This window comes from Scyliorhinus torazame, chromosome 8, assembly GCF_047496885.1.
Source record: "Scyliorhinus torazame isolate Kashiwa2021f chromosome 8, sScyTor2.1, whole genome shotgun sequence".
NCBI lineage: Eukaryota > Metazoa > Chordata > Chondrichthyes > Carcharhiniformes > Scyliorhinidae > Scyliorhinus > Scyliorhinus torazame.
The window spans coordinates 153,225,421-153,251,523 of NC_092714.1; the positions used below are offsets into that span (position 1 = coordinate 153,225,421).

The window sequence follows — 26,103 nt, forward strand, 5'->3', positions numbered from 1 at the left end:
TGGTCCCGAGTCCAGATGTGGCGATATTTGGGTTGGCGAGAGACCCGTGTGTCCAGGGGGTGAGAGAGGCTAATGTTTTGGTCTTTGCCTCCCTGATAGCCCGAGACAGTTCGTGCTCAGGCGGCAGGACTCGGAGCCGCCAAAAGCGGGGGTGTGGGTGAGCGACCTAGTGGAATTCCAGAGGTTGGAGAAGGCAAAGTTTGCCTTCAGGGGGTCAGTCGATGGGATCACCCGGAGGTGGAAGCCATTTATTGATTTCTTTAAGGAGTTTTGAGAGGTCAGCGGGGAAGGTTGATGGGGTAAGGGGATTAAAATTGGGAAGGTGGGGTGTGGGATGGTGATGGCATCGGGAGCAGGAGAGGGCAGTTGGTGTTGGTTGTTTATTGAGACGTTTGGTTGTTCTGATTCTGTTTGTATGTATGAAAATGCCTTGAATAAAAATATATATTTTTTAAAGAAATTAGTTGGATTTTAATACAATGTGTTGCACTGAGCTGGCAGGTTTATTGTCTGACTCAGGTTTGTGATGTGGAATTCGGCAGACTCTTACCAAATTAGAGATGTAACAGAAAATGTAAAAATATAGAAATGAGAAGGTCATTCACCCCAACCCCAAACCTGTCTTCCAATCTTACCCAATATTCAAGCCCAACCTGCCTCCACTCAGTCCATCCTACCCCACCACTTAGCCCATCCTACCCCACCACTCAGCCCATCCTACCCCACCACTCAGCCCATCCTACCCCACCACTCAGCCCATCCTACCCCACTACTCAGCCCATCCTACCCCACCACTCAGCCCATCCTACCCCACCACTCAGCCCATCCTACCCCACCACTCAGCCCATCCTACCCCACCACTCAGCCCATCCTACCCCACCACTCAGCCCATCCTACCCCACCACTCAGCCCATCCTACCCCACCACTCAGCCCATCCTACCCCACCACTCAGCCCATCCTACCCCACCACTCAGCCCATCGTACCCCACCACTCAGCCCATCCTACCCCACCACTCAGCCCATCCTACCCCACCACTCAGCCCATCCTACCCCACCACTCAGCCCATCCTACCCCACCACTCAGCCCATCCTACCCCACCACTCAGCCCATCCTACCCCACCACTCAGCCCATCCTACCCCACCACTCAGCCCATCCTACCCCACCACTCAGCCCATCCTACCCCACCACTCAGCCCATCCTACCCCACCACTCAGCCCATCCTACCCCACCACTCAGCCCATCCTACCCCACCACTCAGCCCATCCTACCCCACCACTCAGCCCATCCTACCCCACCACGCAGCCCATCCTACCCCACCACTCAGCCCATCCTACCCCACCACTCAGCCCATCCTACACCATTCAGCCCATCCTACCGCACCACTCAGCCCATCCTACACCATTCAGCCCATCCTACCGCACCACTCAGCCCATCCTACCCCACCATTCAGCCCATCCTACCCCACCACTCGGCCCATCCTACCCCACCACTCGGCCCATCCTACCCCACCACTCAGCCCATCCTACCCCACCACTCAGCCCATCCTACCCCACCACTCAGCCCATCCTACCCCACCACTCAGCCCATCCTACCCCACCACTCAGCCCATCCTACCCCACCACGCAGCCCATCCTACCCCACCACTCAGCCCATCCTACCCCACCACTCAGCCCATCCTACACCATTCAGCCCATCCTACCGCACCACTCAGCCCATCCTACACCATTCAGCCCATCCTACCGCACCACTCAGCCCATCCTACCCCACCATTCAGCCCATCCTACCCCACCACTCGGCCCATCCTACCCCACCACTCAGCCCATCCTACCCCACCACTCAGCCCATCCTACCCCACCACTCAGCCCATGCTACCCCAACACTCAGCCCATCCTACCCCACCATTCAGCCCATCCTACCCCACCACTCAGCCCATCCTACACCATTCAGCTCATCCTACCCCACCACTCAGCCCATCCTACCCCACCACTCAGCCCATCCTACCCCACCACTCAGCCCATCCTACCCCACCACTCAGCCCATCCTACCCCACCACTCAGCCCATCCTACACCACCACTCAGCCCATCCTACCCTACCATTTAGCCCATCCTACCCCACCACTCAGCCCATCCTACCCCACCACTCAGCCCATCCTACCCCACCACTCAGCCCATCCTACCCCACCACTCAGCCCATCCTACCCCATCCAACCCAACCTACTTCACCACTCATTCCACCAGCCTATCCAATCCCACCAGTCAGCCCATTCAACCTGTCCTACTCTACCACTCAGCCCATCCAACCTTCCGACCCCACCATTCAACCCATCCAACACACCCAATCGCACCACTCATCCTGCCCAATACTACTGACCATAAAGCCCATTCATCCCAACCCACTTTTACTGATGCTCAGTCCTTGAATAGGAATTTATTTAACCTGGTAGTGCTGTTCACATGCATACAAACTTCAAACAGTACAGTTTGGAAGGCAGCTCAATGAGAAACGAGTTGGAGAGCTGATGTTTCCATGATTTGTAGTCATGCTGTTATCCTGGCCTTTTTCCTCCTCTCTGCAAATCCATCCATTTGCTTTTCCTCCTTGTGTTCGTTATTTATCAGTTGAAAGAAATTGCAGCAAATACCTGTTTTGACAAGTGCACACACAGAATAAATCTCTTGCCCAACATTTTTGGTTTGCTTTTTAGTAATTATCTTTTTGTTGATTTAAATGTTGGGTTACCTAACACTGAAATGTGCCCCTGCAGTCTACCAATGAGGTGTATCTGTGGAAACGAAGGACTCCAGTGGACAGTACTGGTGCTGGCTCCACAAGGGATAAGTTCTTCAGTGGGAGCTATCAGTCTAGAAATGTGAAACAAACCAACTGCATAACTCTGACAGGAGCAAACCAAGTGATTCGTGCTGTTGCTACTGGACAAGTGCCCATCAGCGAAATCTACCCAAAAGGTTAGTGTGGTGCTGAGGTTCTTCATACAGTCCCTTTAAAGAGAGGCATTATCATCTCGGGCAACAAATGCTGCCCACATCTCATGAAAGGATAAAGATTTGAACACAGGTGATCACACCATTTTCCTCCAATGCCTCCCCTTCCAGTTGTAGAGCATTGTATCTCCAGCAATAGCTTTTTATTCAGCTCCCCACACTGGTGCCTTGGGAGCTCCCCATGGCTCCATCATGTTCCTCAAGTGCACGATGTCCATTAGTAACATCATCCACCTACGTGGGGTGAGGTCCTAAATGGATGCTGATGACTCCTTTCTATGCTTCCTCCCACCTTTCATTACATCTCCACTAGCTTCAGTACTACATTTTGAATGGGCTGCATTATCTTCCAGCTGAAGATTTGACAAGACGAAAGCCAATGGGCTGGATTCTCCGTTATTGGGACTATGTCCCCAGGCCAGCGTCAGAACTGTGGACTTTCTCGCCAGAAAAACTGACGTGAAAGGGCCACATATTCCTCGCCCTGCAGGAGGCTAGCAGGGACCCACCGTAAATCTAGCAGCTTTTGCGGCAGATATGGGCCCCCGCACTTCCGGATCGGAGGCCGTGCATGCTCACTCGGACCACAGAGCTGGACCCTCAAAATAAACCCCATGATCGGCAGCACGCCCGACCCTGACCGCCCGCACAAACATTTCCTGGCCGCGTACAAGGCCCCTCTGCCCTCCGATCGGCCCGACCCCGACCAGGGCAGCCGCCACGTTAGTTTCCCTACCGGCTGGACCACATTAGATCCACATCGTCGAGACTTCGGCCGGTCTGGGACAGAGAATGGCAGAGCAGGCCTCCAGTAACATCAATGGCCCCAGGTAGGTGCTCGGCAGTGGGGCACCGGCTCCGGCCCCGTTTCCATGCCCCTGCGCCGGCCCCAATTTCGGCGTCGGGCTGCGGAGAATCCAGCCCAATGTCTTTGGCCCGTGCTCCAACTTTCACACACCTACTGTCGTGTGATCCCATTGTGTTTAACTGTGGACTCTTTTGAATGACAGCAGCTGTTCAGTTTCCTCCAGAACCAATTAATTTTTAAAAATTAAATGGTAGCTGTCGAAATTAATCCTGCTGCTGAACATGAACAACAGACATTTCATTAAGAGAGCACCTTTACATGGTTATGACATCCTGCGGTTCTTATCAGTCACTGAAATTATTTTGAAGTATAGTCACTATTCTAAGAAAACAGGACATGCCCAGAAACAGCAATGAGATAATGACCAAATTATCTGGTTCAGTGACTTTGGTTAAGAGAGGTATAAATAAATGAAAGTTGTCGTAGAATCCCTATCGTGCAGAAGGAGGCCATTTTGCCCATCGGCTCTGCACCGAGCCTCCAAAAGAGTACCTTACCTAGGCCCACTCCCCCGCCCTATCCCCGTAACTCTGAAACCCCACCTAACTTGCACATCTTTGGACTGTGGGAGGAAACCGGATCACCTGGAGGAAACCCACCCAGACAAGGGAAGAATGTGCAAGCTCCACATAAACAGTCAACTAGATTGGTATTGAACCCAGGTCCCTCGTGCTGTGAGGTATCAGTGTTAACCACTGTGCCACCAGGTGTCATTGGATATTAACCAGGGAGAGCTGCTTGCTCTTTTTCTAAGAGTTCCATGAGATCTCTCGCATTCTGAACCATGTCAGCTTGGACAATACAGCGGTCCCTCTGTACTACCCTGTGAAAGTCAGCCTAGATTCTCTCTCTCTGTTCTGAAATATGAATTTGAGTTTCTCACTCAGAGAAGACACTGACGCTTGAGAAATAGAGATGTTTTGCAAGATTGCAGATACACTTCAGTCAGCAACATGTCCTTAAAAAATGGATAAAACATCAGTCTACTTGACCTGGAGATCTGCCCAACGACTTCTGGCCTCTATTTTTTATTTTTTATTTGGAGTACCCAATTATTTTTCCAATTAGGGGGCAATTTAGCGTGGCCAATCCACCTACCCTGTAGATCTTGTTGGGTTGTGGGTGTTGTCATGATATGCAGACACACACATAATGATATACAGACAAGCAGCTAATGGACACAGAGAACAGGACATGACCAATAAGCAGGCAGGACACTCAGGTATGGGATCTGACTATAAAAAACATCAGGAGACTCAGTCAAGGGTATTGTTACAATCTCACACCTCCACCACATGGCTAAGAGCTAGTCTGGTTCAGTCAGACAGAGTAACTACACTTAAGTTAGCAGAGAGTCAAACTCTCAGAGAACTGTGCGAACGGTGCTATTAGTTCAATAAACCTGATTGAACTAACTTCAAGGTCTGGAGTATCTTTCTGATCTAAGCTGCATCCAGTTGCAGCCAGTGTTAGACCAGTGTACCTAACACAACATGATACCAGGAGACTACTAGTTTAAGGTGGCTTACCTCAGTGCGTTCGGTGACGACCAGCAAATGTATCCTGGCACCATGGTGAAGATTCAGGCTCCTCACCAGCTCAGGACCTCCAGAAATCTCAGTGCCAACTGGCGGATATTCAAGCAAATGTTTCTGCTGTACATCGAAGCCTCAGACCTCGAGGGTGCGTCTGATGCAAGAAAGATCGCGCTTCTCCGCTCGACAGCGGGTGATCAAGCCATTGAACTCTTCAACTCGTTTAACTTCACCGAAGGCCAGGACAAGACAAAGTTTCAGACCATCCTGGACAAGTTCGATAGTCACTGTGAAGTGGACACCAATGAAAACTTTGAGCGCTACATATTCAAACAACGTCTTCAAGGTAGAGATGAATCTTTCAATGCCTTCTTAACTAGTCTCCTCCTGCTAGCGCTGTCCTGCAACTTTGGTGATATTGCTGACTCCATGATCAGAGACCAAATCGTGTTGGAGTTCACTCTGATCCTCTGAGAGAACAGCTCTTAAAAATCAAGCATATGACCCTGCCAGTCGCGATTGAAACATGTACAGTACATGAGCACGCAAGAAATCGGTATTCCCAATACAAATCAGCTGAAAATGAGAATCTTGCCTCCCACGAGGCAGTGAGTGTGCAGGCCATCTCCCGGATGCAGCGCCTCAGCATTGAAGACAGCGGCCATCTCGCGCGCTTTTCCCAGAGCCCCACGCATGCGCGATGCGAACGGGACAACAAAGCGGCCGACACCCACACTGCGATGGTGCAGACGTCTGCCGACCGCACTCCGCATGTGCGACGACGTACACTGCGTCACAACACCAACGTCATGACCTGCCCGAACTGTGGCAACGCCCACTTAAAGGGACACTGTCCTGCAAGAGTCAGGCGATGTTCAAACTGCGGGAAGCCTGGACACTATGCAGCCTTGTACAGGTCTGCACCACCAGTCAGAGGCCAGCGCTCCCAATTCCGACGACGGCGCGTTCAGCATGTGCAACGACGATTACAGGATTCTGACCCTGGCAGTACAACGGATCCAGAGGACGAGTGCCTGGAGCCCGCCTACCGAGTGGGCATCATTACCACACGTGAACATGCCACACCTAACTCATCTCGCATTCAGTCCATCCTCGCTGTGCATTCGGAGGACGAATGGCGTGCCGTGATGCAGGTCAACCGCTGCTCCACCCAGTTCAAGCTGGACACAGGTGCTTCTGCCAACCTCCTCTCACAGGCAGACTTCAAATGCTTCAAAAAGCCACCCAAGGTCCTTCCAGCAGCTTGGCAGTTCCTGGACTATACCGGTAATGCCATCACGGCACTGGGGTCCTGCCATCTACTCTTCTCCAACCGGGGTACCCATGCACAGCTAAGGTTTGAAATTGTCAAGCCGGACAGGGCATCCCTACTGGGCGCGCATGCCTGCAAAAAGCTAAACCTGGTGCAGCGGGTTTATTCAACAACATCCTCCAGCGTGGATCTTCAAGCTGGCATTGACGACATCCTCGCTCAGTATCCAGATGTGTTTGACGGGATGGGCACTTTGCCATATCGGTACAAGATCCTACTGCGACCTGATACCAAGCCAGTGGTCCATGCACCACGCCAGGTCCCAGCTCCGCTGAAGGAACAGCTCAAGGAGCTGCAGCAACAGCAGATCATTTCCAGGGTAACCGAGCCGACTGACTGGGTCAGCTCGATGGTGGTGGTTAAAAAACCCTCTGGAGACCTGCGCATCTGCATTGATCCCAAGGATCTCAACCAGAATATAATGCGTGAACACTACCCATCCCGAAGTGGGAGGAACTCACCAGTGAGATGGCACATGCACGGTTTTTCATGAAGTTAGATGCATCCCATGGATTCTGGCAAATCCAGCTGGATGAGTCCAGCTCTGCACTTTAAACACACCGTTTGGCAGGTACTGCTTTAACCGTATGCCGTTCGGCATCGTCTCGGCATCTGAGATATTTCATCGCATCATGGAGCAGATGATGGAGGGCATCGAAGGGGTTCGTGTGTACGTGGACGACGTCATCATATGGTCCACGACCCCTGAGGAGCATGTTTCCCGTCTCCAGCAGATATTCCGCCGTGTCCACGCCAATGGCCTGAAGCTGAACAGGGCCAAATGTTGCTTTGGCATGTCGACACTCAAGTTCCTAGGAGACCAGATCTCTCAGCAGGGCGTGTGCCCTGACACAGACAAGGTCAAGGCCATCGCAGCCCTGAAGGTCCCGGAAGACAAGAAGGTGGTATTGTGCTTCCTGGGCATGGTCAATTTTCTAAGCAAGTTCATCCCAAACATGGCCCCACACACCACGGCCCTACTAAACCTAGTGAAGAAGTCCACTGCCTTCAAGTGGAAGGCGGCCCATCAGGCAGAGTGGTTGGAGCTGATAGCCAAGCTCACCACTGCACCCGAATTGGCATTTTCCGACCCAGACAGGGAAACGAAAATCTCGACAGATGCAAGCCAGGGTGGCATTGGTGCGGTCCGACTGCAACGCGATGCCACTTCATCCTGGGCACCGGTTGCCTACGCATCAAGGGCCATGACGCCCACCGAACAAAGGTATGCACAAATCGAGAAGGAATGCCTGGGCCTTTTCACTGGCATTCTCAAGTTTCACGACCATGTTTACGGCCTGCCGACATTCACAGTTGAGACGGATCACAGGCCCCTGGTCCATATTATCCACAAGGACCTTAATGACCATAAGACCATAAAACCATAAGACATAGGAGCGGAAGTAAGGCCATTCGGCCCATCGAGTCCACTCCACCATTCAATCATGGCTGATTTCAACTCCATTTACCCGCTCTCTCTCCATAGCCCTTAATTCCTTGAGAAATCAAGAACTTATCAACTTCTGTCTTAAAGACACTCAACGTCCCGGCCTCCACCGCCCTCTGTGGCAATGAATTCCACAGACCCACCACTCTCTGGCTGAAGAAATTTCTCCTCATCTCCGTTCTAAAGTGACTCCCATTTATTCTAAGCCTGTGCCCCCGGGTCCTAGTCTCCCCTGCTCATTAGCAGCTTCCACGGGGGAACAACTTCCCTACGTCCACCCTATCTAAGCCATTCATTATCTTGTAAGTTTCTATTAGATCTCCCCTCAACTTCCTAAACTCCAATGAATATAATCCCAGGATCCTCAGACGTTCAACGTATGTTAGGCCTACCATTCCTGGGATCATCCATGTGAATCTCCGCTGGACCCGCTCCAGTGCCAGTATGTCCTTCCTGAGGTGTGGGGCCCAAAATTGCTCTCAGTATTCTAAATGGGGCCTAACTAGTGCTTTATAAAGCTTCAGAAGTACATCCCTGCTTTTATATTCCAAGCTTCCGCGAGGTATTCTAGGAACGGTTGCCACCGCCTGCAGAACCCTTGTGCAGACCCTCTCAAAGCGAACTTAATTCTCTCCAATTTTTTGAACCCCGCTATGTTGTTTATCCAGGCCTCCAGGCTAGGGGGCTTCGCCTCCTTCCACAATAGCAAGACCCTTCGTCGGGCTACTAGGGATGCAAAGGCCAGAATTCCGGCCTCTTTCGCCTCCTGTACTCCCGGCTCATCCACTACTCCAAATATTGCTAGCCCCCAGCTTGGCTTGACCCGGACTTTCACCACCTGAGATATTACTCCCGCCACTCCTCTCCAGAACCCCTCCAATGCCGGGCATGACCAAAACATATGGACATGGTTCGCCGGGCTCCCTGAACATCTTTCACATCTATCCTCTACTCCAAAGAGCCTACTCAGCCTCGCCCTCGTCAAATGCGCTCTGTGAACTACCTTAAATTGTATCAGACTGAGCCTGGCACACGAGGAGGCGGTATTAACCCTGCCCAGGGCATCAGCCCATAGCCCTTCCTCAATCTCCTCCCCCAGCTCCTCCTCCCATTTACCTTTCAATTCTTCTACTAGCGCTTCCCCCTCTTCTTTCATCTCTTGGTATATTTCCGACACCTTGCCCTCCCCGACCCATACCCCCGAGATCACCCTATCTTGAACTTCTTGTGCCGGGAGCAACAGAAATTCCCTCACCTGTTGCCTCACAAAAGCCCTCACCTGCAGATATCTAAATGCGTTTCCCGAGGGTAACTCAAATTTCTCCTCCAGTGCCCCTTGGCTCGCAAATGTCCCGTCAATGAACAGGTCCCCCATTCTTCTAATCCCCGCCTGATGCCAGCCTTGGAACCCCCCTGTCCATCTTCCCCGGGACAAACCGGTGGTTACCCCTGATCGGGGACCACACCGATGCTCCCGTTGCACCCCTGTGCCTTCTCCACTGGCCCCAGATCCTTAGCATTGCCGCCACTACCGGGCTTGTGGTGTGTTTTGTCGGCGAGAGCGGCAGCGGTGCCGTTACCAATGCCCCCAGGCTCGTTCCTTTACAGGACGCCATCTCCATCCTCTTCCATGCCGCCCCCTCTCCCTCCATGACCCACCTGCGGATCATCGCCACGTTTGCTGCCCAGTAGTAACTCTCTAGGTTTGGCAAAGCCAACCCTCCTCGGTCCCTGTTGCGTTCCAAGAACCCTCTTCTAACCCTCAGGGTCTTATTTGCCCACACATACCCCATAATACTCCTACCTACTTTCTTGAAAAAGCCCTTGGTGATCACGATGGGGAGGCACTGAAACACGAACAAAAACCTCGGAAGGACCACCATTTTGACCGACTGCACCCTACCCGCCAGCGAGAGCGGGAGCATGTCCCATCTTTTAAAATCCTCCTCCATTTGCTCCACCAACCTCGTCAAATTCAGGTTATGTAGGGCCCCCCAGCTTCTGGCCACCTGTATCCCCAGATACTGAAAACTCCTCTCCGGCCTCCTCAGCGGTAGGTCCCCTATCCCTCTTTCTTGGTCCCCCACCTGTAATACAAAAAGCTCACTCTTCCCTACATTAAGCTTGTAGCCCAAGAACTCCCCAAACTCCTTCAGAGTCTGCATGACCTCCACCATCCCCTCTATTGGGTCCGCCACATATTGCAGCAGGTCATCCGCGTATAGCGATACCCGAAGCTCCTCTCCCCCGCGGACTATTCCCCTCCATTTCTTGGACTCCCTAAGTGATATGGCCAAGGGTTCGATTGCCAGTGCAAACAACAAGGGGGACAGGGGGCACCCCTGCCTCGTCCCTCGGTACAGCCGAAAGTACTCCGACCTCCGCCGGTTCGTCACTACACTCGCCACCGGGGCGCTATAAAGGAGCTTAACCCATCTAATAAACCCTCCCCCGAACCCAAACCTGCGCAATACCTCCAAGAGGTACTCCCACTCTACTCGGTCAAAGGCTTTTTCCGCAGCCATAGCTGCCACTATCTCCGCCTCTCCCTCCTCCGATGTCATCATTATCACGTTTAAGAGCCGCCGCACATTGGTATTTAACTGCCTGCCCTTTACAAATCCCGTCTGGTCCTCATGAATCACCCCCGGGACACAGTCCTCAATCCTCGTGGCCAGCACTTTTGCCAATAACTTAGCGTCCACATTGAGGAGCGATATCGGCCTGTACGATCCACATTGCAGTGGATCCTTGTCTCGCTTAAGAATCAAGGAGATTGTCGCCTCCGACATTGTCTGGGGCAGGGTTCCCTCCTCTCTTGCCTCGTTAAAGGTCCTCACTAGCAGCGGGGCCAACAGGTCCACATATTTTCTATAGAACTCCACCGGGAATCCGTCCGGTCCCGGGGACTTCCCCGCCTGCATGCTCCCCAAACCCTTACTCAGCTCCTCCAACCCAATTGGTGCTCCCAAACCAACCGCCTCCTGCTCCTCCACCGTCGGGAACCCCAGCTGGTCCAGAAATCGCCTCATCCCCCCTTCCCCCCCTTGGGGCTGGGACCTGTACAGCTCTTCATAGAAGGCCTTGAATACCTTATTTATTTTCATGGCACTTCGAACCTAGGCTCCCCTTCCATCTTTGATTCCCCCTATTTCCCTCGCTGCCGCCCTCTTACGGAGCTGGTGCGCCAGCATCCGACTAGCCTTTTCCCCGTACTCATAGGTCGCCCCCTGCGCCTTCCTCCATTGTGCCTCCGCCTTGCCCGTGTCAGTAGGTCAAACTCCGTCTGGAGCCGTCGCCGTTCCCTGAGTACTCTTTCCTCCGGGGCCTCTGCGTATCTCCTGTCCACTTGCAAGATCTCCCCCACTAACCTCTCCCTTTCCATGCCCTCTGTCTTCTCCCTATGAGCCCTAATGGAGATCAGCTCTCCCCTGACCACCGCCTTCAACGCCTCCCATACTACCCCCACTCACACCTCCCCGTTGTCGTTGGCCTCCAAGTACCTTTCAATGCACCCCCCCACCTTCCCACACACCACCTCATCAGCCAGCAGTCCCACGTCCAACCGCCACAGCGGGCATTGGTCCCTCTCCTCTCCCAGCCCCATTTCCACTCAGTGCGGGGCATGATCCGACACGGCTATGGCCGAATACTCCGTCCCCTCCACTCTCGGAATAAGCGCCCTACCCAGAACAAAGAAATCTATCCGGGAGTAAACCTTATGTACGTGGGAGCAAAAAGAAAATTCCCTGGCCTGCGGTCTTGCAAACCTCCATGGGTCTACTCCCCCCATCTGATCCATAAAACCCCTGAGCACCTTGGCCGCCGCCGGCCTCCTTCCCGTCCTTGATCTGGAGCCGTCCAGTGCTGGGTCCAGCACTGTATTAAAGTCCCCTCCCATTAACAGTCCTCCTACCTCCAGGTCCGGAATGCGCCCCACTCGAGCCCTCTTCACCGGCCCGTTCAGGCCCCTCACGTTCCATGTTATCAGCCGGATTGGAGGGACTCTTCCCCCCCCCCCCAACCCCCGGCCGACTAGCCATCTCATTTTCTGGGCCAGTTCCTTGTCCGCGTCTCCCTCCAGTCCCCCAGCCGGGGGACCCCCGTCCCAGCCACCTCTTCTGTGTCCCGTTCTCTTTCGGCCAGTGCAGCAGCAACCCTTTTCCCCCCCTCCCCCCTTCCCTCCTCTTCCCTCCCTCCCCTCCCCCTCGTTAGATCCCCGTCTAGCTTTTTTGCTCCCCCCATATCCCTGCCGTAAGTCAGCTGACACCTGCTGACCACGGCTTCCCCCGCCATCCCTTTGACCCCCCGTGTGGGAATCTCCCAATCAATATACATTCCTTTGTTCCCCTTCCCGCCTTTCTTGCCGCGCGCGGGAAAGAAAACCCCGCGCTTTCCAAAGCCTGCCCCGCCCCCCATGGCGCCTCCTGCCGTGACCTTGTCTCTCTCCCCCAGCCCATATAACATTTCCTGTGCGTGATTGACCCCCTATGTACAACAACCGTCATACTTCAACCCTCAAACACCCCCCTCCCACACAAACCCTCAATTAGAGTCCAATTTTTCAGCTAGTATAAAGGTCCACGCCTCTTCGGGCGTTTCGAAGTAGTGGTGTTGGCCATTATGTGTAACCCACAGTCGCGCTGGCTGCAACATTCCAAATTTCACTCCTTTCCGATGCAGCACCGCTTTGGCCCGGTTGAAACCCGCTCTCCGCTTAGCGACCTCCGCGCTCCAATCCGGGTATATTCTGATATCCGCATTGTCCCACTTGCTGCTCCGTTCCCTCTTGGCCCATTTCAGGACCCTCTCTCTGTCCGTAAACCGGTGAAATCTCACCACCATCGCCCTTGGCGGCTCATTTGCCTTGGGCTTCCTCGCAAGCACTCGGTGCGCCCCATCCAGCTCCAGCAATCCCGCGGGGGCCTCCACACCCATCAGCGTCCCGATCATTGTGCCCGCATACGCCGCGGCATCGGCCCCCTCCACTCCTTCTGGGAGTCCCAGGATCCTCAAGTTGTTTCTCCTCGACCTATTCTCCAGGTCTTCGAGTCTTCCCGCCCACGTCTTGTGCAGCGCCTCGTGCCGCTCCACTCTCACCGCCAGGCCCACGAGCTCATCGTCGTTCACGTTCACTTTTTCCTGGATCTCCTGGATCTTCACTTCTGGTGCTTTCTGGGTGGGTTGCTCTGAGTCCTTCAATTATCGCCAGCAGAGGCGCCACCATCTCCTTGCGCATCTCCTCAGAGCAGCACTTGAGGAACTCCTGCATCTCTTCTTTGTCTGTTGGCGCCGCCATTTTGTTTTTTCCCCCTTCTTCTCGCTGCTCCAGGGCCGCTTTTTTTGCCATTTCGCTGCGGGTCCGATCCATACAGGTTGGTTGAGGACCTTTCTCCTTCCTTCCCCACGGGTTGGTTTTCAAAAAAATGCCGTTGGGGCTCCGTTAGCGGGCCCGAAAGTCCATTTTCGCAGGAGCTGCCGAATCGCGCGGCTTAGCTCCGCATCGCCGCAACCCGGAAGCTTGGACCACTCTCCTAAACTGTCTAAATCTTTCTGCAGCCTCCCCACCTCCTCCATACTACCTGCCCCTCCACCTATCTTTGTATCATCGGCAAACTTAGCCAGAATGCCCCCAGTCCCGTCATCTAGATCGTTAATATCTAAAGAGAACAGCTGTGGCCCCATCACTGAACCCTGCGGGACACCACTCGTCACCGGTTGCCATTCCGAAAAAGAACCTTTTATCCCAACTCTCTGCCTTCTGCCTGACAGCCAATCGTCAATCCATGTTAGTACCTTGCCTCGAATACCATGGGCCCTTATTTTACTCCGCAGTCTCCCGTGAGGCACCTTATCAAAGGCCTTTTGGAAGTCAAGATAGATAACATCCATTGGCTCTCCTTGGTCTAACCTATTTGTTATCTCTTCAAAGAACTCTAATTCCAGGTTTGTCAGGCACAACCTCCCCTTACTAAATCCATGCTGACTTGTCCTAATCCGACCCTGCACTTCCAAGAATTTAGAAATCTCATCCTTAACGATGGATTATAGAATCTTGCCAACAACCGAGGTTAGGATAATTGGCCTATAATTTTCCATCTTTTTTCTTATTCCCTTATTGAACAGGGGGGTTACAACAGCAATTTTCCAATCCTCTGGGACTTTCCCTGACTCCAGTGACTTTTGAAAGATCATAACTAACGCCTCCACTATTTCTTCAGCTATCTCCTTTAGAACTCTAGGATGTAGTCCGTCTGGGCCCGGAGAATTATCAATTTTTAGACCTCTTAGTTTCTCTAGCACTTTCTCCTTTGTGATGGCTACCATATTCAACTCTGCCCCCTGACTCTCCTGAATTGTTGGGATATTACTCATGTCTTCTACTGTGAAGACTGACGCAAAGTACTTATTTAGTTCCTCAGCTATTTCCTTGTCTCCCATCACAAAATTACCAGCGTCATTTTGGAGCGGCCCAATGTCTACTTTTGCCTCCCGTTTGTTTTTAATGTATTTAAAGAAACTTTTACTATCATTCCTAATGTTACTGGCTAGCCTACCTTCATATTTGATCCTCTCCTTCCTTATTTCTCTCTTTGTTATCCTCTGTTTGTTTTTGTAGCCTTCCCAATCTTCTGACTTCCCACTACTCTTTGCAACATTATAGGCTTTCTCTTTTGCTTTGATGCATTCCCTGACTTCCTTTGTCAGCCATGGCTGCCTAATCCCCCCTCTGATAACCTTTCTTTTCTTTGGGATGAACCTCTACTGTGTCCTCAATTACTCCCAGAAACTCCTGCCATTGCTGGTCTACTGTCTTTCCCACTAGGCTCTGCTCCCAGTCGATTTTCGTCAGTTCCTCCCACATGCCCCTGTAGTTACCTCTATTTAACTGTAACACCTTTATATCTGATTCTACCTTTTTTCTTTCAAATTGCAGACTGAATTCTACCATATTATGATCACTGCCTCCTAAATGTTCTCTTACTTTAAGGTCTTTTATCAAGTCTGGCTCATTACATAACACTAAGTCCAGAATGGCCTGTTCCCTCGTGGGCTCCATCACAAGCTGTTCCAAAAAGCCCTCCTGTAAACATTCAATGAATTCCCTTTCCTTGGGTTCACTGGCAGCATTATTTACCCAGTCCACCTGCATATTGAAGTCCCCCATGATCACTGAAGTCCCCCATGATCACTGTGACCTTGCCTTTCTGACATGCCCTTTCTATTTTGTGGTGCATTTTGTGCCCCTGGTCCTGACCACTGTTAGGAGGCCTGTACATAACTCCCATTATGTTTTTTTTGCCTTTGTGGTTCCTCAACTCTACCCACACAGACACATGACGCCTTGGTTGCAGCGCATCCTCCTCAAACTCAGAAGGTACGACTTTGACCTGGTCTACATGCCTGGCAAGGAGCTCATCATTGCCGATACACTGTCCCACTCCATCACCGTGCCCAGTGAACCACTGAACGTCATCCGGCAAATTGAGTCACAGGTGCAGCTGTGTGCTAGCACCCTCCCGGCATCTGATGAGAAGGTGATTTGTATCCGTGAGGGGACAGCCAAAGACCCCCTCTTGCAGCGTGTTATGCAACACCTAGCCAATGGCTGGCAAAAAGAGCAGTGCCCTCAATTTTCCAATCTAAAGGACGACCTGACGGTAGTTGATGGTATCCTCCCCACACTGGACCGGATTGTAATTCCACACAGTCTCCAGAGCTTGGTGCTCCGTCAAATCCATGAGGGCCACCTGGGTGTGGAAAAGTGCAGACGCAGAGCCAGGCAGGCTGTCTACTGGCCCGGGATCAGCCAGGACATTGCGAACATGGTCCTTAACTGTGCGATCTGTCAACGCTTCCAGCCAGCGCAGAGTAAGGAGACACTTCAGCAGCATGAAATCGAAACCTCTCCATGGTCCAAAGTTGGCATCGACTTCTTTCATGCAAATGGTTGTGATTACGTGTTAATCATTGATTACTTTTCCAATTACCCTGAAATCGTGAAGCTCTCAGACCTCACATCTCGGACCGTCATCAAGGCCTGTAAGGAGACATTCTCCAGGCATGGTATCACATTCACTGTCATGAGTGACAATGGCCCGTGCTTCAGCAGCCATGAATGGTCTCTGATTGCCCAGTCGTATCAGTTCAAACACATCCCTTCCAGCCCACACTATCCACAGTCAAACGGAAAAGTTGAGAAAGGGGTGCTCATAGTGAAGCAGCTCATCTGCAAGGCAGCGGATTCTGCATCTGACATTCACCTTGCGCTGCTTGCGTACAGGGCGACCCCACTGTCCACTGGCATGTCGCCGGCTCAACTCCAGATGAACAGGGACCTGCGAACGACACTTCCAGCCATATACGTGCCCAACCTGGATCACCTCCCGTGCTGCAGAAGGTGCAGCAACTCCGAGACCGGCAAAAACAGGGCTATGATGCTCATGCCTCCGATTTGCCGTGTTATCCCCGTCAGACACTGTTCGGGGGGTCAAGATCCCTGATGGAGGCTGGTCTGCTCCAGTTGTCGTTGTTCGACAGGCTGCCCCCCCCCGCTCGTATGTTCTGCGTCTGGCTGATGGTTCTGTTGTGCGACAAAACAGATGGGCACTGCGCAAAGTTGCCTGCCCGCAACCACATTCTTCTCCGTTTTCTTCTGTTGTTTTGCCACCTCCTGATACTTCGACTCACGAGGCCACCAGTCAGGCTTCAATCCCGCCCATCAGGGCATTGTCGTCCCCACCACCACCTCCCCGGGGGTCAACCAGGATCAGACACAAGCCACAGAGACTGGACTTATGAACATTTGTTCTGTTTGCTATGTTCTGTGTTCTCGCATTAGACAGCTGTTTTCACATGTACATATGTTCACATCCACTGCATGTATATATGTTAATATTGGCCTATTCTTGTAAATACGTTCACATATGTCATCCAAACATAAAAAAAAAGGGGAGATGTCATGATATGCAGACACACACATAATGATATACAGACAAGCAGCTAATGGACACAGAGAACAGGACATGACCAATAAGCAGGCAGGACACTCGGGGGTGGGATCTGACGAGAAAAGACACCAGGCACTCACACTCTGCCTCTTTCCACTGATGAACATCTAGAGAGTCAGTCAAGGGTGTTGTTACAATCTCAGACCTCCACCACGTGGCTAAGAGCTGGTCTAGTTCAATCAGACAGAGTAACCACACTTAGGTTAGCAGAGAGTCGAACTCACAGAGAACTGTGCTAACTCAATAAACCTGATTGAACTAACTTCAAGGTCTGGAGTATCTTTCTGATCTAAGCTGCATCCAGTTGCCGCCAGTGTTAGACCAGTGTACCTAACACGACAGGGGTGAGACCCATGCAGACATGAGGAGAACGTGCAAACTCCACACTGACAGTGACCTGGGGCCAGGATTGAACCCAGGTCCTCCGCGCCATGAGGCAGCAGTGCTAACCACTGTGCCGCTGTGCCGCCCTCCTGGCCTCTATGTGACCAAGAAAAGCACAGCATTGGCATCTGACAACCTTCTAGGTGAACACTCACTAAATGACTTCAGCAGCCGAATAATGCAGTAGCGAGTAGAATATTTATAATGCAGCAATAAGTGTTATTGTAGGATTGATGCTCATCCTCTTTCAATAAGAAGCAAAGCTATTACCCAGCTCTGATCACCAGTGTTATTGTTTCCTTTTCCTGTAGATGTAAAGCCTCCAAACACTGCAGGATTCTTGGAAGTCACAGATCTGAACACTAAAAGGATTAAATATATCCCCATTCCCAGGTGAGCAAAGTACTGAATGGAATAGTTCCTCAAACCCAGGAACAGGAGGAGAACATTCAACCTCTCACGGCAGATCCCCGGTAAATCATGCCTGGTCTGTATCGTAGTTCCATTTACCTACACTGGCCTAACAAATCAATCGATCGTGATTTTGGTATTTCACCCTCCGCCAAAGCAGCTTTCTGCAGAAGAAAGTTCCGGATTTTCACTCTTATATGAAGGTGTGTTTCCTAGCTTAATTCCTAAATAGCTTGTCCCGAACTTCAAGGGATTTAACTTGTATTTATTTCAGGTACGGGGGGGCAGGGTAGTAGTAGTATGAAACAGTCATCAGTGAACCCAGTTGGGAATCCAGGATGGAATCTGTTTTCAGCCAGAGAGTGTGGAGAATGTGGAACTCGCTCTCACATGGAGTGATTGAAATGAACATAATAGGGGCCTTTAAGAGGAAACTAGATAAGTACAGGTGGGAGAAAAGAATCGTTTTTTCAAATAGGGTTAGATAAAGAGGGCTGGAAAGAGACTCATTTGGAAAATAACTTTTCCTAATCTACAATGCTGGCAGAGGAAACTCTGTGCCTGGACCAACCATTTGAAAATGTGCCCCTCCGATGTTAGCTTGTTTTAAGAATAGTGTTTGAACTCTCATAAGACATAAGAGCAGAAGTAGACCATTAGGCCCACTGAGTCTGCTCTGCCATTCAATTAGATCATGACTGATCTGATATTATAATCCTCAATTCCACTTTCCCGCTTTAACCCCATAAATTGATTCCCTTACTGATAAAAATCTGTCTATCTCAGCCTTGAACATACTTAACATCCCAGTGTCTGCAGCCCTTTGCAGTAAAGAATTCCACAGAATCACTGACCCTTTGGCTCAGAACTGGCCAATTGAACTCCAGGAGTTCCACATTGGCCTGGTGATGCTGATATTGTTCTGTTTTTCTTTCTTGCAGTGTTTCGTCCATCTCACCGTACACTCAGTGGATGTCTAAAATCTCAGACACAGATGTTGTGATAGCACCCATGGGAGCTGGAGGAGTGGTGACGGTGGATATGGGAGGGCTTGTGCGGGTTTGGGAAACTGGATTTGATAATTTACAGCGTTCCCTGCTGGAATGGAGAAACATGATTGGACAAGAGGATGGACGACCCCTGCAGGTTGGGAACCATTTACAATAAACTTTAAGGATGACAATTTGGAAATAAACTTGTTGTTGAAAGAAAGAACACTTATTTATAAAGCTATGACCTCAGGAGGTTTTACAACGCTATGCAGCAATTCTATACTTTTACAGTGTAGACACTGATGGTGTATACAAAATGCGGCAATCAGTTAGGCACAGCAAGATCCAACAAACAGCAATGCAATAGTGACTCGCTCACTTTCTAAACGATAGAAACTTACAGCATACAAGGAGACTGTTCTCACTATCGTACCTGTGCTAGCTCCTTGAAAGGGCAGTCGTTCTTCATCCCACATTCCCGCTTTTTGTTTTTAACCCTGTAAGTACCTCATCACCGAGTATCTATCCAACTGCCTTTTAACATTTCTGATGAAACCAACTTCCATCACCTGTCTAGAGCCAGCGTTCCCGATCGTGTCAACTGAACAAGTTTTTGAAAACAATTCTCCTAATTTCCCTCACGATTTTTGGCCAATGATTTTAAATCAAAATCTGAATTTTAAATCCCTGACCAGCTCACCAAAGTGAATAGTATTTTCTCTCCACTGTACCAAAATCTCTCATCATCTTGAAAATCTCTATTAGGTCATCTCGTAATCTCCCAAGGTGAGGATTCCAAACTTTTCCAGTAGCTCCTCATCCTGGGTAAATTCCTCATCCTGGGTAACAGCCTGGTAAATCTCCTCTGTACACTTTCCACCGACTACATCTTTTGTGAATTGTGGTTCCGGGAAATGTCCACGATACTTGGGCCTAACCAGTGATTTCTGAAGCTCCAGTGTCATCTCTCTTTATAAACCGAATAACCAATGACTCCAACCAGCTTATCAAATTGCTGTGCCACCTTTTCGAATTTGTGCATATGGTGCAAGGTCTCCCTGCTCATCTAAACTTCTCAGAATCTTGCCATTTATAATATACTGTCTTTCCATATTAATCCTGTCATAGTCCATCACTTGACACTTTTCCACACCGACTTCCATTTGTCATGTGCCTGCCTAATTCACAGGAAATCGGGGAGTGATTGGTCAGTGAGCATATTTCTCTTTTTTTAATAGAAACTCAAGTATTCATTTCAAATTGGAAGCTGGGAAATTAAGATTCTAAATCGGGTTACTGCAGTCGTAAGTGAGTTCATAGGGCTAAAAGCTCAGAGCAGGTCTAGAGGTATTAATTGAAATTAATAGTTCCAAATAGGGCACTAGCTAGATTGTTAAAGAGGGAATAGAGATTTTTTTAAGTGTCGTAGATGAGCATCTGTGACCTGTTGCCTGTAATTCCTGAGCCACACAGTTTCTGTGGAGTTTGCACATTCTCCCCATGTCTGCATGGGTCTCACTCCCACAAACCAAAGATGTGCAAGGTAGGGAGCCATAAAAACCTTCGGGATCATTCATGTGTCTGGGTGGCCACATGTGTAGAAAGTGTATCTTGTTGCCGATTTTGATGACCGGAATACTATCCCATCAGCGTCACTAATAACTGTTGTCAATTCTGCACCGGAGACGCCAATAATGTTGCCCTTCTTAATATTGAGTAGTATTGCTTTTCAGAGTCGCCAGGTATCAGATGATACCACCACAAGGTTCAACCGGATATTGAACAAAGACTGACAACCAGTCAGTTAATTCAAGTTCAATAATGGTTTATTTATACACAAGATTAACTCACACATGCAACATAAAAACACTACAAGCTAAATTACACCTAACATTACAACAACCAGTACTTCACTTCAGGCACCCGGCTTTGGCAGAGGAACAAGGCCTTTGTTCGGATCTGGAGTGGCTGGGTCTGGAGAAGTAACTTCGGTTCTGCTGGGCTCATCCGTCTGGTAGCGATCGTTGATCTTGAACTTGCTTCTGGTCGTGGTGCTGCAGTTGGCTTCAGGTATAGGCCGGGCCAAAGAGTGCCGGTGTGCCAGGGCCAAAAGAGATCGAACACGTGGCAATGTCTCTCTTTATCCTTTGGTGTTTCGCACTCTTTTGGGCGGTCCTTAGCTTTGGACCCAATAATTCGGCAGGCTTCAATTACTGCCTTCGATTTGAGCCAATAAAAGGGCGGGTGCCTTGACGGCTGGGTGTGTCCTGAGCGGTCATTGACCTTGGCTGTTTGGACTTCCTGGGTGAAGGGAGTGCCGCCAATGTGTCTGGAATTGTATCTGATACCTGAGTACCTGTCCTTTGTCCTGGGAAAATGGGACATTAGAATGCAAATCGGCTGGGGGTTTCGATACTGTCTGGTTCTCTGCTTACAAATATACATTTAGGCTCTGAGCCTGCCTGAATCTTGTATTGGCCATATTTCCCTTGAGTCTTTGCAAGTATCCATGTTTCCTTTGTCTATGAAACCTAGTGATTCCAAACAAACCTGTTGGACTTTAACCTGTTTTTTTTTTTTTAATATAAAATCATAGAATTTACAGTGCAGAAGGAGGCCATTCGGCACATCGAGTCTCCACCGACCCTTGGAAAGAGCACCCCACTTAAGCCCACACCTTCACCCTATCCCAGTAACCCCACCAAACCTTTTTTGACACTAAGGGCAATTTAGCATGGCCAATCCACCTAACCTGCACACCTTTGAACTGTGGGGGGAAACCGGAGCACCCAGAGGAAACCCACGCAGACACGGGGAGGACGTGCAGACTCCACACAGACAAGTGACCCAAGCCGGAATCGAACCTGGGACCCTGAAGCTGTAAAACAGTTGCTAACCACTTTGCTACCGTGCTGCCCGTGTTGTAAGACTTTTTACTGTACCCTGATACATTGCACAGAATAAGGGAGGGAAGCTGGGAAATTCGACAAAGTGGGGTGCTTTCCATTCCGAATTTCTTTTTTCTAGATTTATTTTATTACAAACATGTATCAAAACAGGTTACAGCGAATAAACACCCGGGAAACATACTTCCCAATAATCAACTATACAGTCTGCACAGCTTTTTCCCCTTTTTCACCCCCCACCCCTGCAACGAACAGCCCCTCAAATGTGGTCACAAACATCCCCGCCTTTCCTCAAACCCCCCTGAAGAGCCCCTTAACTCATACTTTATCTTCTCTAATCGCAGGAAGTCATACAGAGAACCCAACCAAGCCGCTACCCCCGGTGGTGATGCCGACTACCATTCCAGCAAAATTTGCCGCCATGCAATCAGAGAGGCGAATGCCAAGACATCGGCCTTCCACCTCTCCATGAGCTCCGGCTTCTCTGAAACCCCAAATATCGCCTCCAAAGGATCCGGGTCCGCCTCCTCCTCCACTATCCTGGCTAAGACCGCGAACACTCCCACCCAGAATCTTCCCAATTTTTCGCAACCCCAAAACATGTGCACGTGATTTGCTGGCCCCCGCCCTCACCTCACACACTAATCTGCTACCCCCTGAAAGAACCCACTCATTCTTGCCCGAGGCATATGCACTCTGTACACCATCTTAAACTATCAGGCTCATCCTTGCACAAGAGGAGGTCCCGTTTACCCTACATAGTGCCTCACATTACACTCACCAATTGATATCCCCTCCCAACTCTGCTTCCCATTTCTCCTTGATCTTCACCACCCGCTCACCTCCCTGGTCCCTCAGCCACTTGTAGACCCCAATTCCATTCCGAATTTCTGTTGAGGAATATTCTATTCAATGACTGGCCAGTCATACTCAGCACTGGAATTGTAAAAGCAGCCCTGTGAATGTAGCTGCTTCTCAGCAGTTTTGTCTGCTAGTTTTGCTTGTCCCTATCCAAAATTGTGCCAATACTTTGATTAAGTATGATTTCATCAGTAAGTTGGCCATTATAGGTACAACTGAATGTGTTGGCTCTTTGGCTACAGTAGGCATCAAATCAGATCATGACGTCCAAATGTGCTGATCTAGCTGGATATTAATCAGGATTGGGAACCTTGGTGATTTTCCACTCTCTGGTTCAATACTGCTTCGACTAACTATCCGTGCCCGAGTAAAATCTGGAAACCTATCACACGCTGGATACCTGTTCCTAGTCTGTTTGCTTGGGCTAGTCATTAGTGTTAAATTCACTGAGCATTTGTGGGAGCTGTGATATCTTGGATTGAATTCTCGGTTTGGGAGACGAGATGCCGGCGTGGGAAAAGTGGCATTTTACGACAGAACAAATGGTGTAAAATGGCCACAGATCCTCCGTTTGGCTGGAGGCTAGCATCACGGCAGCGTAGAGCACCCGGCTCTAGCTGACGATACGTCCCGGAGAATTGCCGGGTCCATGACCGCACATGCGCACAGCAGCCTGTGGCTGCCGCGCCGTGCAATATGGCGCCAGCCACTCATGGACCAGGCCTGCGAAACAGTGCCCCCCTGGCAAAGTCCCCCTGCCCGCAAATTGAAGCTTCCCTGACTGTAACAGCACTGGACTACGTCCACAGCCGCCACACCGAGTTCCCAACAGATGAGACCATACGCGACTGAACTAGTCAGTGACAGATCATTGGGGGGTGGGCCTCAGGCAATGTCTTGAGGCCATCGATATGGCGTGACGTACTCTCCCAAGAATGCCGCTTTAGAGGGGGCGGAGCATCGTGAAAGTGGCACCGCCTCTGATCCAGCCGATCACTGAACACGATTTTGGCGTTGTGGACCAGCAAATCCAGCCCGAGGTCTTGTCGTCGGAACTGAATAGCGTGCGATTCGCATTCCCATTGGGGGTGCTGTTTGTTCTGAGATCCAGGACATGCAAATATGCCAGCACCTTGCCGTTGTGAATTGGAAGAAATTCCGATCCCTGCTGGCTACGTAACCGCTGGGGCCAGAAATTGGGCGAAAGAGCCTGACAAGCTAGAGCTGCTTCTAAGCGCTCCACTCACCGCACATTCATTCCAGCTGTGAAGATGACTCCGAGAAGACCAGCCCCCTCAATTTTGGGAGTCTGAATGTACCCACTGCTCGATACCAATGAGATGAGGAGGGTCACCTTCTTCCCACAATTCAAGCCAGTCCTCCTGAACAGCACCTGGGAGGAGGTGACAGAGGCAGTCACTGCTGACAACCACACCAGGAGGAGACAGCTCGTGATCCTGAGGGGAGGGTATCACTGGTGAGGCCTCTGCTCTCAGAGGGGCAGTGTGCCAGGGAGGGTTCCAAATGCCACGGTTCAGCAGTTTGACTGTGGCTACAACACATCTCAGCATTTTCCTCCAATAAGAACACTCCTTTTCAAACTGAGCCAATAATACAATCAATTCTTCCAGATAATTTACATCTTTGAATGAACACATGTATAACTTTAATATGAGCTTTGGAAGTTTCAGATCAACGATATCTCTTCCAACATTTATCCAATTAGAGTACCTGTCGACAAATGATTGTTACCCTTTACGAGAGTCCGGGATTAATTTGCAAACACGACAGTAAACTGCCTTAGAGATTTACGAAGTAATCAATCAATTTCTCTTTTCTGTCATCCCATTTCTCTTCACCCTCAGTCCTGGCCTGGGGATTAAGTCTCCCTTGCGGCTGTTAACCTCAATGACCTAAGCTCGCAGGTGTGCTACTGGTGTCTCACTGGCTGCTGCTGCTTCTGGCCTGGTCTCTACTCTCACCCTCACAGGCCCAGTTACTGTCCAGCCCTCTCACTTTAAGACACAGGCCCCTGGCTCTGGTTAGGTTGCCCGCTGGCCACTGCTCCCGAAATCACGGTGCTGATACTTGACTGACATTCGCACCTGCTGACTGCCCAACTCTCGCTCAGGTTGCTGGGCCTCAAGCCTGACGACCGCAGGTGTCCTCCTGGCTGGCTACCCGGCTTCAGCTGGGTACTGGCTTTACCTGGCTTTCCCGGTCTCTGTTCTTTCTTTGGTTGTTTGCCTGCCTGTTCTCCTCAGTCCTGGCCTGGAGGTTGGAGGTTGACCTGGAGCCTACTCCCCTTGGCGGCCGTTGGCCAATCCGCCCGCCGCCTCGTCTCGCTAAAGTCTCCCAAGGCATGCACCCCAATGTAAGGTCGGCTCCCTCACTTTTGCCTCAGGTTGTCGAGCCGAATGTCAGAAATCTTTCAGCTGCTTCACTCAATGAAAGTTCAGAAGCTTCACACCCAACAATCAGGAAATCCGTCTGAAGTGTTCTATGCCGCCACCACCTCTTAACGTCTGGCGAAAATTTTTCCCGCACTACGGTACACCAATCTGAGCTTGATGTTGCTTGGTATTGGCTACTGATGGGCTCATGAATGAACCTATCGACAGATTCACAGCTACCAGGCTCTGAATGGTGCTCCCACACCACAACCACCTCTCAGCGAGGGGCCCCCATTGGACGGGGCCCCACACTGCATCGCTGTGTTGTTTAATCGTAAGCCCACCTGAGATGATGCATTGCCAGGGGAATGAAGTTACTGTGAAAAGCCCCTAGTCGCCACATCCCAGCGCCTGTTGGGTACACGGAGGGAGAATTCAGAATATCTAAATTCCGTAACAGCACGTCTTTCGGAACTTGTGGGAGGAAACCGAAGCACCCGGATAAAACCCACGCAGACACAGGGAGAACGTGCAGACTCTGCAGACAGTGACCCAAGCCGGGAATCGAACCTGGGACCCTGGCGCTGTGAAGCAACTGTGCTAACCACTGTGCTACCCGGATAAGAGGTTAAACCGAGGCCTTGTCTGCCTTCTCAGGTGGGCATGAAAGATCCCATGGCACAATTTTAGATCAGTGCAGGGGTGTTCCGCCTGTTATCCCTTACCAAATATTGCTGAAGTAGATTGTCTGGTCATTGACACGTTGTTTATGGGATCTTGCTATGCCCAAATTGGCTGCTGGTTTCACTACATTACAACAGTGACTACACTTCAGAAATGCTTCACCGGCATATGTTTTGGGATAACCTAAAGTCATGAAAGTTGTCATATAAATACAAGTCTTTTTGTATAAGGTAATAGGCAGGAAAAAACTCAAAATAACCGCTTGTTTTTGT

General features: G+C 50.6%; 1 protein-coding gene across 1 annotated transcript in view; it reads left to right on the plus strand.

Moving 5' to 3' along the window:
• The window catches only part of vwa8 (von Willebrand factor A domain containing 8), a 625,928-nt gene that overhangs the window by 475,375 nt on the left and 124,450 nt on the right, over nucleotides 1–26,103 (plus strand). The window contains exons 35-37 of the mRNA XM_072514383.1: nucleotides 2,769–2,970; nucleotides 17,896–17,977; nucleotides 18,937–19,141. Of these exons, the coding sequence (XP_072370484.1) occupies nucleotides 2,769–2,970; nucleotides 17,896–17,977; nucleotides 18,937–19,141 (489 nt within the window). The remainder of the gene's footprint in view (nucleotides 1–2,768; nucleotides 2,971–17,895; nucleotides 17,978–18,936; nucleotides 19,142–26,103) is intronic.